The following is a 15,185-nucleotide window of genomic DNA, read 5'->3' as shown; positions in this document are numbered from 1 at the left end:
TTAATTTGATAGCTATTATCTACATAAATCCACACAAATGTGAATTTTCTTTCCATAGGTTCTTGCAAATACACTAATATTTTTACTGAAGCATATATACTGAACCATTTGTATCCTGCATTTTTAGAGAAAGGTACAGAAAATCCTTGTGATACAGTCAGTTTCTCTCTACTGCAAAGAACAGGTAAAGCATAGTCTAAGAGTAGCTTGGTGTATTCATCCATTCTCGCTCTGGTATAAAAAAATACCTGAGATGGGGTAATCGATAAAGAAAAGAGGTTTAATTGGCTCCTAGTTCTACAGGCTGTACAGGAAGCATAGCGGCTTTTGCTTCTGGGGAGGCCTCAGGAAACTTACAAACATGGCAGAAGGCAAAGGGGAAACAGACACGTCTTATATGGCAGGAGCAAGTCCAAGAGAGAGCGGGGAGGTGCCACCCACTTAAACAACCAAGTCCCATGAGAACTCTATTACCAGAACAGCACCAAAGGGGAAAATTCACTGCCATGATCTCATCACCTTTCACCAGGCGCCATCTCCAGCATTGGAGAGTTCAATTCAACATGAGATTTGGGTGGGGACACAGATCCAAACTATATCACTTGGATATGAGTAGAGTTCTTTGGTTACTGGTAACTGGAGGTAGACCTGAGCATCCCAAGAGAAAAACTTAGTGTTGAAACGGGACAAATCTGACTGGAAATAATATATATTGTGGATATAACAATGAATTAAACATCTCTAAAAAACTATATTGAAGAAAATGATTTGGAGATTTCTATAACATTTTAATTACACAACAATAGTTATTTGAATGCTCACTGCCAATTATTTTAAGGTACCTTGTATCTTTTGTTTCAAAAAAATCATGGGTTTATTTTTTTTAATGCTTCTTTTTTTCCTTCTTTCTCTTTCTTTCTTTTTTATTTTTCAGATGACACGAGAACAATACATACTAGCAACCCAACAGAATAACCTGCCAAGGACTGAGAATGCACAACTTTACCCAGTGGGAATTTATGGATGGCGAAAGAGGTGCTTATACTTCTTTGTCCTTCTGCTGTTGGTTACCATGATAGTTAACTTAGCCATGACAATATGGATATTGAAAGTTATGAATTTCACTGTGGTAAGTACCACTATGATTTTACATCTTATTGCTCTTGATTCAAAGACAGTCTAGCTGTTACTTTAATTTTTTAATCAAAAGTTGTTCATATCAATATTTATAAGTGTGTGTTTTTAAATCCCAAAGACAATAATATTTTATTTTAAGACTACATTCAGTAGGTTCAGTCCTGACATGCGTATGCTATTACTACCTGCCATTTAAGTGTGGGGAATTTAGATCACGAGACAGCACAACACATTGATTCATTAGAACATTTCAAGAACATTTAACCAGTACGTATGAACTATTATTACTGTGCCTTAAAATCTAAGAAATTAAACTGCTTTTAGAAGTGATACTTCACATTAAAATTAATATTAATTTTATAAATCATATGTGCCTTTGAATTACTTCATATAACATATATACCTTTATGTATCTCTATATCTGCTTTCTATGTAACACACCGCATGACTGAATCTAAAAGCCTGGAATTTCTCCTGAAGTACATTGACTGATGCCTATAATTGCCATCAGATGGTGACCCCATTCTTTCATAGCACATCCCTCATAAATGGAAGATAGACCAGCAATTAAATCACTCTTTTATAAAAGTAACTAATTATGAAATGATTGTATAATGTATTAATGAACTTTGCTGCAGTTTACTGAATGTTTATAATACATCTATGAGCATGATTTATCTGGGAAAATTTTGTGGCTTCAGCAAAGTCCAGTTTAGCTCACTTTATATTTTCTGGCTGATGCCTTCAGTTTCTCTACTCTGCTTTTAAACAATTCTGCCATTCCTTGGGGACCGCATATATCTCCACAAACAAGCAAGTATCTTTCACTGCTGACCAGACTGCTATTATTCTTTAGAACTCTGCATCTTCAGGAGTGAGTCTAAAGCTGGCTGTTTAACCTCACTGATATTCCTATACTGGGCTGTTTAAGTTTGTTTGTTTGTTTTTTAAACCCCACTGGGTATTGATTTAGCAAGAATCGTCTCTTTCTGACTTCACTAACACTTAATTCTAACTCGGAAACAGAATTTCAAAAGGGAAAATGACCCTGGCTTCCATCCATGTTGTAAGGCACCACGACTATGTGAGCAAGGAGCCTGGGCAGGCAGGTGGCCTAACCTTCCAGAGAGGAAACACTGTCACTGTGCACATCAAGATAAAACAGCATGTGCTCATGGAGGGAAATGAGCCATGGTTCCATTTTTTTTCCAATAAATTATAATTTTGAAAAGTATTCATCAAATAAGAAACTAAAGGTAAAGAAAAGTTGGCCAGGAGTCAATATTTTCGCAGAGTTAGAAAATAATAACTGTTGCCTAGACATGGATATGTGTCCCAGGCCAGGGATCAAGGCATGAGGCCACTTGTGGGTGGCTAGAGGTTGAGTTGAAGGCTTGTAGGTACATTCCCCCTTATGAGATTCTCTGGGAATGCATCTGAATCACTTCTTTGTCTAAGAGTTGGCTCACTTTGCCCTCTCATTTGGGAATATTTTGACACAAATATCAACAACTCTAGCCATCATATTTCTGTTCTCAGCTCTGCTCCTACCTTCTCTGACTACTGTCTGGGTGTCTTTCAGGAGTCATTTATCATATGGTTGGAGCAATGTTTATGCTCCTGCACATTCTTTTGTGCGGCTTTAAATAGCAACCAGACTATCAGTTGCTGAAAACATTTTCAGCCTCATTTTTTAACTAAAATTAATATTATAAAAGAGGTAAAGCATATTCTCCAAATTTTGAAATTTCAGTAATATGATTTTCTCTATCAAAAGGCATCTTTCAAAAGCTCATGAATGATGCGACAAGCTCTCTCACTTCAGGGAGCATTGATTCCTTCCAATGACTAAACCCCAGGAATTTTCAGGTTCAAGCCTTGTAAGCTTTTCAAGCATATTTAAATTAATTAGGAAAATATACTTAAATGAGTAATGACATGGCTACATGCATCAGACTCCCAGTACTTTGCCCCATGCTGACACCAAGGCTGGATAAGCCATCCCTGGGAAATCATTGACAGTGTCACCTGTGTCCTCAGGATCCTCATGGGCCTCAGGGTTCTTGTCACCCATGGAGCTATTTAATTTGAACCTCAGCTGGCCAGAATGTAAATTATACATGCAACATGGTCCTGGGGATAAGTAACAGGGAGTTGTTTCCATAGGAGTGTTGGTATTTATTTATTTATTTTTTTACGTTTTCCTTTGAAGCATGTCTTTTAAAAAATTATGTTTTGACCTTTTTATAATCAGAAGGAAAACTGTCCTTCCTTCAGCCACGAAAACTATTTGCATGTAGCTGAAGTAAAATGCACAGATGAAGTTTTCAGGAATGTATCACACTGTAAGGTAACACACTCTTTGTAAGGTAACACACTTTCTAGTTCAATGTAGTCATTGTTAGTTGTTCAGAAATAATTCAGAATTCTTTATATAGTTGCAGACTTTAGGAATCCTGAATACTACAGATTCTGTTGTATATACTTGAAGGGTGTGAAATAATTTATAATCATCTTCCATCAGAGCAGTAAAATAAAATTGATTTTGTGTTTTTACTCGTGCATTATGTTCATTTTCATATCTACAGAGAATACCAAAGACTAGTTGCCATACTATAGTAAGAAGTAGAAAATCATGTGTCAGTTGTTTGGGGAGTACTGTTGATCTGCACAAAATATATTTCACTTTCATTATAACTATTACCATCCAACACAGGGAAATCTGTGGCTGTTTTTATTTGAGCAAACTGGGCATGTTATTTTTATCAAAATATTGTATTTTTAGCATAGCAAGGATAGCTGCCAACATGTTTTATGATGTTTGTTGAAGTGCATCATTATGACTGATATTGTGCATGATGTGTATGATTGATATGCCCTTGTATTTTTGAAAATAATTCGTGTTTTTCATTTTGTAGAAAATAAAATTATTCTACTTATTGTGATAACCAGTTGTAGAAAACCAAAAAAAAAAGGAAATGACTTTATACTATAAGAAGAAAGACTTAGGATAGAAATAAATAATTTCCTGGCTATGAGAGCAAATACATACATATATATATATATATATATATGAGATAGTTGAAGAGAGAAATTTTGAATCATCAATTTGTTGAGGTCAGTACAACCCATTTCCATGTTATAAATTGCTATTTGGTTGATTACTATAACATCTTTGTGGTTTAGTTAATAGACTAGTCTAGCAGGTCTCTCAAATCCAGGCATTCTACTGAGGCAGTATTCTTTTCTAGCCTCAACACTCATTCTAAATAAATTAGTTCTATATTTGAGAATTGAAGATTGTTACAATAATAAAGTACTGATTTTAAGAACAAAAGTACCAACTAAGGTTTGGTGGCCTCTAGCTGATAGATATGTTAACTAGCCAGCAAAAAAAAAAATAAAGAATGAAAATATAAATAATATTTATTAAGTAAATGGGGAGAGCAAATTCATTAATGCTGTGACTTAAAGAGAAGTCAAGAATACCCAGACTTGGGTAATAATTGAAGCAATTGATTAATTGAACAAATTGGGGAAAGAAATCTTGCATGATCAGTGGGATGAAAGTTGGCTGAAAGAAAATCCCAAGAAAAGAATTGAGTATCATCGTCATTTTGGATTGAAAGGGAATTGGGAAATTTTAGAACAACTATCTGTACATTACAATAGGTCATTTTACAATATTTTCTCCATTTGGTCACTTGGCATCTGCTGAAACCCTGAAAGGCAGCTAATTTTTTATGGCACTATGATGTATGTCCTTCTAAAGGGCCATCTTGAGTTGGGAAGAACTGATGGCAAGGACTACCAGCAATCCCAGGTCTCCTATTGCTGGTTAAGAACTCATAAGCACAGGAGATGCTCCTCTGATCTATGCAATGGTATTTATTAAGTTGGAAAAAACAGTTTTGGGTTCTGAACACCAAGGTTCACAATTCTCAGCAGATCCTGCATTTAGACCCCACACATAGCAGTAGTACAGCCAGCTGTCATCATTGACACTTTAAACTATTTATTATGAAATATTTCATCCTACAAAGGAAAAAGCAAACTTTACCAGTATCTTGTAACTCTATGTAGTTAACCACAATCCTGAATACTTTTCCTGCTTTTATTTATATGCCTATTCAATGCATAAATATAAATTTTATATAAAATAATTATTTATATAAATTATATAAAATAAATGCATAAATATAAACATTTATATGCATATGTATGTGTATTTGTTTGTATACAATTCAACCATTATATTGTTTTTAGCACATAATATATATTATCCCTTGTGCAGTTGTAATTCATTTATTTAGTTATACATTTCATTGAATGAACAAATCTCATTTATTTATCTCTTCTCCTAAGTTGTTTCCAATGTATTTCTGTTGTTTAATTTGCTATCACAACCAATGATCTTATGAACATTCTTGTATGTCAGTGTTGGTCATTACATTTGCACAAGTACAAGAGTTTCTCTAGGTTCTATTGTCTAGAAGGAAGTCTAGGAATCTTAACCTTTAATGCCACCTTTTTTTCCCCAATGTGATTGTATCAATTTATACCACTACTAGCAACCTGTAGGAGTTTCGTTGACCTTACCAACTTAACTCAACAATTAATTCCCATCTAAACTAACTTGTTACCTCCTAAGCTACAAATCTGATCACCTATCTATCTCATAATAATCTTCCTTATTTACTTGTTTATTTCCTTGTTTATGTGGCCTTTCTGGCAGATTTATTCTTTTATTTGTCTGTATTCATATATGTCTGTATTCACATATCTCATCCCTGTGATAGGATTTACTATGTTGTATTAGAAATATAATTGTATGGATCATCCGAATATGTACCTCTTCTCCTCTATCAACCTCCCCTCATTTCCTTGTCCCTTTGAAGTGTAAATTCCCTAAGGAGCAGAAGCTGTTCTTATTTATCTTGATATGTTGGTTGAGCACATAGTAGGTGATATATTATTTTTCGCTGGCTTTTTTTAAGTTTTAAAAGTGTAGGTTCACTTTCAGTAGAAGGGTCTTCAAATTTAATGTTTTAATTTTTTCACTTGTTCTCTCAGTAAACTATTTCAGATTCTGATCCGTTCCCATTTTTAGCTGAATGTACTCATCTCCTACGAACAAAGTGGCATTACTCAAGTTTGTTCACATCTTTCATCTAGGGTGGCTAGCTTCCCCTGATAGGAAGAAAAACAGCATAATTTCTCTGCGAATCCGAAAGTACTTTGGTAAGATAGTTTTTCAGTGAAAGTACAGTCCTTTGAAGCTCCAATTACTAGCTCTGTCTGACTTCCTCAGTAATAACTCCTGTGAAACCTGTCTTTTCTTTTTTTAGACACACACACACACACACACACACACACTTGAATTTTACTTAAAGTCACTATTTTCTATACTACTCTACCTTAAGGCAAGATACGCTGGTAATTAACGGGCAGCACTGGCCAGCAATTAACTGGTAAATTACTACCAACCACCAGAGCCTCTGTGCTAACACTTCTTTCCAACCCCTCTAGAAAAAGCAATCTGGCCTTTAACAGGAAGAGAAAATAACTGTGTTTCAAGACTTCCAGCCTCACCAACTGCAGTAGAGCCTCAGCCTGCCCAGCAAAATCAGACATACTTCCCGCCAAATACCTCTTCATTTAACAATTGAAATCAATGGAGTAGAACAATTTCTTGAGAAAATTGTTGACCCAATTTGCTCTCATATGCAGGATATTTTGATTTTTCTGAACTCACTTTGATTTTTAAAAATACACATACACATGCACAGGCACACACACCAAACAAAATAAGCCCCCACTAATTATAATCTAATTTTCAGTTACTGAATGAAAGCTGAAAAAGGTCAGTAACAGCAGAAATTAGAAAACGGGAGAAACTTTATTTAAATAGCTCACAGGGATAAAATCAGGGGCGTATGTTTTGTTATGTGCATTTCTCATGGAATTTTGATAGAACATAGTCTCCAAATTTTTAAAATTCAGAACCTCATGCTTTTACCTGCAAGCATTCATTTTTCTCAAAAGCCCACAAATAAATCAGGATTTTTTTGTATGCAACAATTAAAGAACATAAAATAAATTCATTTTTATATTCATAAATGTTATATAGCCAGGGAATAAAACAGGACCCTGTCTTCCCTGCCCATGGGGTATTTTCTTATACAAAATTGGTGTTGATTGCAAGAATTCGTCAGGTTGCTGGTACTGCTAAAACCGTCTCCAACCAACCTTTCAGCAGTGGTTCAAAGTATGAACCCTGGAGCTAAACCTTATTGTCCAAGTCCTGGCTTTCCCATTTATTAACTCTATTACCTAGTGCAAGTTATTTAAACTGTGGCTCTGTTTCTTCCTCTGTAGAATGGGTGTGATCTATTTCATCAGGCTGATGTAGAAATCAAAAGAATTAAAATAATAAAAGTGTTCCAGAAGTACCTGACATATACTAACAACTAATTAACAACATATACTATCAGACTTATTCATATTCGGCCCTTCCATCTTCACAAAGATCCTATCCACCATGTGAATGAAATTGACTCTTTCTATTAAGGTTGAGCATAAAACAATCCTAGACGCCTAAAAAGATCTCAATAAATATACATTAACAAATAAATAAGTGAAGGGGTTTATAATTTTGTAAATACAGATGATATTAACAAGGTTGATGATGTTAACCTGATTGAAGGTTTTGGACATGAGCTTTGGAGGCAAATAGCCTGATTCACATTATGGTTCCAAGACTAGCTTCTTAGCAGGGTTACCTTGTGCTGATTACTGAACTTCTCTGGCTTCAGTTCTTCATCTGTAAAATGGTGATAATGATGTTGATCTCATGGAGATATTCGAAGCATTAAGTGAGTGAACACTTACAAAAGCTCTTTAAAACAGACCTTAGAGTTAACACTCAATTAGTGCTAGTAAAGCACAAGAACAAATATTATTTCCATACATTATTATCTGTGACTAATGAAAGTTATTCTATATGGTACATTTTGCCAGGAAAAATGTCTTATGTCCTTGATGAAGGCATAAAAAAGATTCTTTACGAAATTCTAATTTAGTGCTGAGATATAAAAAGCATTTACATAAACTTCTAAGAGGAACAGTTTAGCTGTCAACCATCATTGTTATTTTGATGACACTAAGCAGATTATGAAAACCTGTGTCACCTGTCAGCACCCTTTCTGGCCGTCTGAATGAGGGAGCTTATTTGTCAGAGAGAGCTAATCTTCTTTTGAAACATCTTGAAAAATGTAACACTTACAAATTGTCTGGATAATACGTTGGAATTTCTGTGTTGACTCTAAATATTCTGAGTTTCTTTAATGAACAGAGTATCAAATTATTACCTGATTAAGATATTATATTGTGAATTATTTTGTAAAATACCCTGAATTATAACGTTCAGGCTATAACCATTTAAATATGAGAGGAAAGTTTAAGATGCCAGAGAGCCCATATTTATTTAGCAGGTGGTTTTTTTTTTTCAGCAAGATTATATGCATTATAGACCAGGCTTTATGGAGTTTCACAATAACACTGTAAAGCAAATATTATATCCCCTTTGGCAGATGAAAAGGCAGAAAGTTACGGAAATTAAATAAACTTCCCAAGGTCACACTGATGAACAAGATTAAAAGCATGGGTTGTATAGTTTCTGAGATTCCACCACATTTTATTGTATTAATGCCACTAAATTTAAATTTAAATTCTTTTTAAAAATATTCTTCACTAAATGTTTAACTTCCTTTACGTTGTATAACTCAGTGCTTTCATATAACACCGTCAAATATATAAATACAATATTACTGCCTATTAATTATATTTTGAACTTGGGCAAAAGATATCTTAATACCCTCAAACTTTATTAATTAAGTAGAAGAATGTACCTAATCTCTCACAGTTAGTGTGTAATTAGAATGGTTAAAACTGATCTGTAAGTGCCAAGTATGACTACACTTTTGAGTTTAGCAGAGCGGGCATAGGTTTAATTTCTGGATAGTACAATGACATTTATTAATGGCACCTTTATAAAAGAAACAATGATTTTCAGAAAGCTATTTTATCCCTGTGACTGCAGTTTAGTCTTTGCACCGGTTAAACTATATTTCACTGAGTAGTAACTCATTGCCTATGGTAAGAAAGCACTCTGGAGGTGATTTAATCCTGTAGTTTTTGTCCGCCTTTCTGAGCTGCCATTTCCATTTTCCCAGTTCATTCTTCAGCACACACATCATGGCACTTGCCCTGGAGATGAGACAGGGCGCCACCTTCTAGGGCGTGACTACAGCTCTGCCTGTGAGCACCAGCAGCAGAGACTGCACTGCCCCTCAGTGTGGTGTGTGTGGATTTATTATAGGATTGATGAGAGTGAATGATATCATTAATGTTGCAAGACTGCTTCCATTATACCCTTTCGTATGCACCTCCTCACGATTTTCTGACAAATTGTCCCTCTCAGATGAAATCTTTCATGCTTAGTCTTAGCCTGGCAGTACATTTCCTTTCCTTGACTTTATAAAGAAAAATTCAGTCATTTTTTCCAAGTGCAAACAACTACCAAGTGATAAGTTCTTTTTCCTGAAGTAAACTACAAGAATTGTGTCATAAGATAAATCACAAAATCATACATAGCAAGTGCAAAATGAAGTTCATTAGAGTATTAGAAATGTTGCCAGAGAAAATGAAGGATTATGAAAATTAGCTGTTGAATAAAAATATACAGAAATTACAGACTTGTTAGTTGATAGGTTTGATATATTGTACAATAGACTAGAGTTGCGGGTGGGGGCAGAAAACTTCAGTTCAGTGCCCTTTTTTATCTATAAGAAGTGACAGAAGTCCAGAAAATTAAAACCATTTGCCCTTGTGGATGGCTAATAGTCAGGACATAGAATAGATTAAACACATTGAACTTAATGAAATATATGTGTTATCTCCATATATAAACTTATTTTTGCAAGTAATAGCATATAATATATCTTAAATAATATGATGCTTTTAGTAGGACATTTAGAAAAAGAATTTTAAGTTTTAAAGTGAAATAAAAGTAATAACCTTAAGAAGAGTTTATGTTTTTGCTATTTTGTAAAAAAAAAAAAAAGTAAGCATTTATTTTTCAAAAGTATAATTGAAATATTGTCTTATTTGTTGTTTCCAAGCAAAGATAATATTATCTTAATAAAAATAATCTTACTGGGCAAGAATTTCTATGAATTTATTATTTTGAATAATAATAGCATCACTGTCCTTTTTATTGCCAGTTAGTAAACTCATCCTCAGACCTAATAAGTATTTCTACCATTTATTAAAATTATATTTAGTTTTCAGTCTGTGTCAGTGTTTATTGGGAGACACACCCCCAATATTTCAATGTAGCTTCTTTCTATTTTCCTTAAGTGTCAGCTGGCTGAGAAATAAAGAGAGACAGTACAAAGAGAGGAATTTTACATCTGGGCTGCCAGGGGTGACATCACATATTGGTAGGACCGTGATGCCCGCCTGAGTCTCAGACCAGCAAGTTTTTATTAAAGGTTTCAAAAGGGGAGAGGGTGTAAGAACAGGGAGTAGTTGCAAAGATCACATGCTTCAAAGGGCAAAAAGCAGAACTACTAATAAGGGTCTAATGAAGATCACATGCTTCCGAGGGAACAGGACAAAGGGCAAAAGCAGGACCACTGAGAAGGACCCAACAAAGATCACAAGGCAAAGGGCAAAAGCAGAACCCCTGATAAGGGTCTATGTTCAGCGGCACACGTATTGTCTTGATAAACATCTTAAACAACAGAAAACAGGGTTCGAGAGCAGAGAACTGGTCTGACCACAAATTTACCAGGGTGGAGTTTTCCCCACCCTAGTAAGCCTAAGGTTTCTGCAGGAGACCAGGGCGTATCTCAGTCCTTATCTCAACTGCACAAGACAGACATTCCCAGAGCGACCATTTATAGACCTCCCCCCAGGAACACATTTCTTTCCCAGGGTATTAATATTAATATTCCTTGCTAGGAAAATAATTTAGCAATCTCTCTCCTACTTGCACATCCTGCTAGAAGGAAAATATAGCTCTTTTTGCCCAACCCCACAGGCAGTCAGACCTTGTGGTTGTCTTCCCTTGTTCCATAAATATTGCTATTATTCTGTTCTTTTTCAAGGTGCACTGATTTCATATTGTTCAAATACATGTTTTACAATCAATTTGTACAGTTAACACAATTATCACAGTGGTCCTGAGGTGATGTACAACCTCAGCTTATGAAGATGACAAGATTAAGAGATTAAAGTAAAGACAGACATAAGAAATTATAAAAGTATTATTTGGGAACTGATAAATGTCTATATTAAGATGAAATCTTCAGAATTTATGTTGCTCTGCCACGGCTCCAGCCAGTCTCTCCATTCGAGGTCCCTGACTTCCCACAACAAGTGTTTTTTAATATTTCTGGGAAATCACCATTAAAGCCCTCTTGCAAATAATTCCTCTGTGCTCGGGGCTCCTTATATCTGCTAATAGTTAAAGCTTTGGGGTAGGTAACCACTCCATTCCCAAAAACACTTGTGATGGGCCATGACACATCTCTAAGAGTATTTAACAGTAATTCATCTTGTCTTTCAAATTCTGTGATCAAATTATGCCATTGTAAGAGTCCATATTTGCTTTCTCACAATTTACATATTTTTCCATCAAAAATTTTGTATTTTTCTGGGCTTAGGAAATTTTCAAATATGCTAAGCCTCTTTTAGCTCTGATATCTCTTTATTCTTTCTTCACTTAAACTAAACTGCCAAGGCATCTAACATTTGTTAAAATCCTTTGCATAAATGGATCAGGATTTTCTCACTAGTGTAATTCAGTGAAAGGAAGTATGACGTCTAAATATCTATTTATATGTGACCTACATAGGTGTGAGTGTGTATGCATTACCATTTGAGGTGTTTGTTTTTAATGTGCATTATTGTTCAATATAAGTGATTTTATAAAGCAATATAATTGCTTAAACAACATTTAAAATGCATCTATCTCTATTATAATATGCATTTTAATCCAGCTCCTAGTAAGTCACAATTTTATCAATGGAAACTATTTTCCAATTAGTTTATTTTCATATATGTTTCATTCCTGATTGATGACTTAAAATAAATATTAACACTTTATGTTTCTCTAGGAAACTTTGCTGTCAAGTAATTAGTGCACCACATAAAATAAACAAAATTCACATTAGACTACAACAGCTTTTTTGTTGTTGTTGTTAGATGGAGTCTTGCTCTGTCGCCCAGGCTGGAGTGCACTGGTGCCATCTCAGCTCACTGCGAGCTCTGCCTCCTGGGTTCACACACTATCCTCCTGCCTCAGCCTCCTGAGTAGCTGGGACTACAGTCTCCCACCACCACGCCCGGCTAATTTTTTTTTTTTTTTGTATTTTTAGTAGAGACGGGGTTTCACCATGTGTTAGCCAGGATGGTCTCGATCTCCTCACCTCATGATCCGCCCACCTTGGCCTCCTAAAGTGCTGAGATTACAGGCGTGAGCCACCGCGCCCAGCAACCGCTTTTATAAGTGTGTGTAAAGTGTATGAATACTTAGGCACTTGAGGAAACAGAATACTAATGTTAGTCAAGAAGGAAAAGGAAGAATTACTCCTGAAAGTGTGCTTCATCTCTTTTTTTTTTTTGACATTCCTATGAAATATGTGTTAGTATCAATCTCTATATTTAAAATAATTTTTTTTGCAATTTAACATGGTTAATAAGTGAATTAGTTAATATATGAATCCTTAATAGTCTAACACATAGACCAAATTTTTTCCACCTCCTTAGGAATCATTCTTCTGTTGATATTATTCATAAGTTCATTGAGCCAAAAGGCAGATTTCCTACCTGGTAATATTCTCTTATTTGAAAATTACTTAATAAATTCACATACAAGTTCTTGTAAATTTTTATGGAGAAGTGAAATCAATTTTTTCTACTAAGTTTTCAATGAGAATAATTTATTGTCTTTGTTAACATTATTTCATATTCTGTTGCTACATTTTTTTCTTAAGATTTGTTATCTACTATTAATATCATATTAATTTATACTAAAATTATACAGTAGTGGTACTTTCTAAATTTTGCTGACCTTCATGCAAATAAAACATAGTATATTACACAAGTGTTACAATAGTCTATGAAATTATAGGAATGTTCAACTTTTTGTATAATACCAGGGATTTTAAGTGGGTAGAATGTATCAGTTTTCCATTGCCAGAATGGGATGTAAAAATCACAAAACACAGTGGCTTACATCAGTGAATAGTCACTTAGCTCAGGAATCTATAGGTGAACTGGGCAGTGCCTGCACACTTAGCTGATGTTGGCAGGGTCTCTTTTATGGGTCTCCAGTAAGCTTTCTGCTCACCTTGGGGCTAGCTGGTTTAAATGGCCTCATTTGTACATTTGGCAATAATTACACTGTTGGCTTCAGTGATTGAGTTTCATGTTTTTCATCCTCCAGTACACTATCCATTTTAAGCAGATTTAAAGTTCCAAGAAAAGATATAGAAATATGTAAGATCTGTAGATGCCTAGACCCAAAACTGGTCTGCCTCAACATCTGGCATTATACTGGCCAAAGAAAGTCACAAGTGCAGTCAAGATTCAGGGGATGCATAGACTCCACTTCACTAGTATCTTAATCATGCAAACTAAAACAACAGTTAAATACTTTTTAAAAGGATTTGAAATATACTTTATTTTTTAGAGCAGTGTTAGTTTTGCAGCAATATTTAATGGTGAGTACAGAGATGTTCCATGTACTCCCTGCCATCTCACAACCACAGCCCGCACCACTATCAACATCCCATACCAAAGTGATACATTGTCACAATGGATGCAACTATGTTGACACATCAGTATCACCCAATGTCCAGGGTTTATATTAAGCTTCACTCTTTGTATTAAACATTCTATGGGTTTGAAAGATATATGACATGAGTCCACCATTATAGTCCATTATAAAATAGTTTCACTGCCCTAAAAAATCCTCTGTGCTCTAACTCTCCAACCCCTGACATCACTGTCCTCTCCAACCCCTGACAACCACAGATTATTTTACTCTCTCCAAAGTTTTGCCCTTTCCAGAATGTCATGTAGTTTGAGTCACACAGTATGTAGCCTTTTCAGATTGGCTTCTTTCAGTCAGCAATTGCTTTTACAGTTTCTCCGTATCTTTTTATGGCTTGATATCTCATTTCTTTTCTGCACCGAATAATGTTCTATCGTCTAGATGTCCCATAGTTTTTTATCCACTCTCCTAATTGAGAACATCTTGGTTGCTTCCAGATTTTGTTAATTATAAGTACAGCTATCACAAATATCTGCATGTAGGTATTTGCATGGAAATAAGTATTTAACTTCTTTGAGTAAATACAAAGAAGCACGGTTGTTGAATTACATGGTTGGAGTATTTTCAGTTTTGTGAGAAACTGTCAACTGTCTTCTGAAGGGGCTGTACCATTTTACATTCCCATCAGTAATGAATGAGAGTTCCTGTTGCCTCACATTCCCATCAGCATTTGGCATTGTTAGTGTTTTAAATACTGCTTTCAAGCTTCTCAAATTAGCAAATATATTTTTTTCCTTTTTTAACACTAATTTTAGTCAGAAAAATAAGACATGTTTCAAAAGCTCTGCCTTAAATATGTATGTGTATATACCTACTTGTGTGTGTATTTATATTTAGATACAAATATACAACACATGTGCTTTCCAATTAATTGATATACCACCATCTAAAGTTAACTACCCTGAAATCTTATTTAAAATAATGACAATACATAATGATTGTTTAGCCATATTTGGTAATACAAGTGAATTTTTCCTTATGTTTCTGAAGAACAACTTGAAATTTATACCATTCTTAGCATCAGGTCTTAAAAGGGTAATTACAATATCATATATGTACCCTAAAAAGTAAACAGAAAGGTGAAGAAAAAAATTTATGTCCAAAGAAGTGCATCTCATTTTTATATGAGGCAATGTAAAGGTCT

At 34.8% G+C, this 15,185-nt stretch overlaps 1 protein-coding gene across 3 annotated transcripts in view; it reads left to right on the top strand.

Annotated features, from left to right (window-relative positions):
• Nucleotides 1–15,185, top strand: part of SGCZ (sarcoglycan zeta) — a 1,203,249-nt gene that overhangs the window by 696,623 nt on the left and 491,441 nt on the right. For all 3 annotated transcript variants that reach the window (XM_054497724.1, XM_054497725.1, XM_054497723.1), the window contains exon 2: nucleotides 935–1,129. In XM_054497724.1, coding sequence (XP_054353699.1) covers nucleotides 935–1,129 — 195 coding nt within the window. The remainder of the gene's footprint in view (nucleotides 1–934; nucleotides 1,130–15,185) is intronic.

This window comes from Pongo pygmaeus, chromosome 7 (genome assembly GCF_028885625.2).
Source record: "Pongo pygmaeus isolate AG05252 chromosome 7, NHGRI_mPonPyg2-v2.0_pri, whole genome shotgun sequence".
NCBI lineage: Eukaryota > Metazoa > Chordata > Mammalia > Primates > Hominidae > Pongo > Pongo pygmaeus.
The sequence above is the reverse complement of the archived record's forward strand: the minus strand, read 5'-3'. Positions and strand labels throughout refer to the sequence as shown.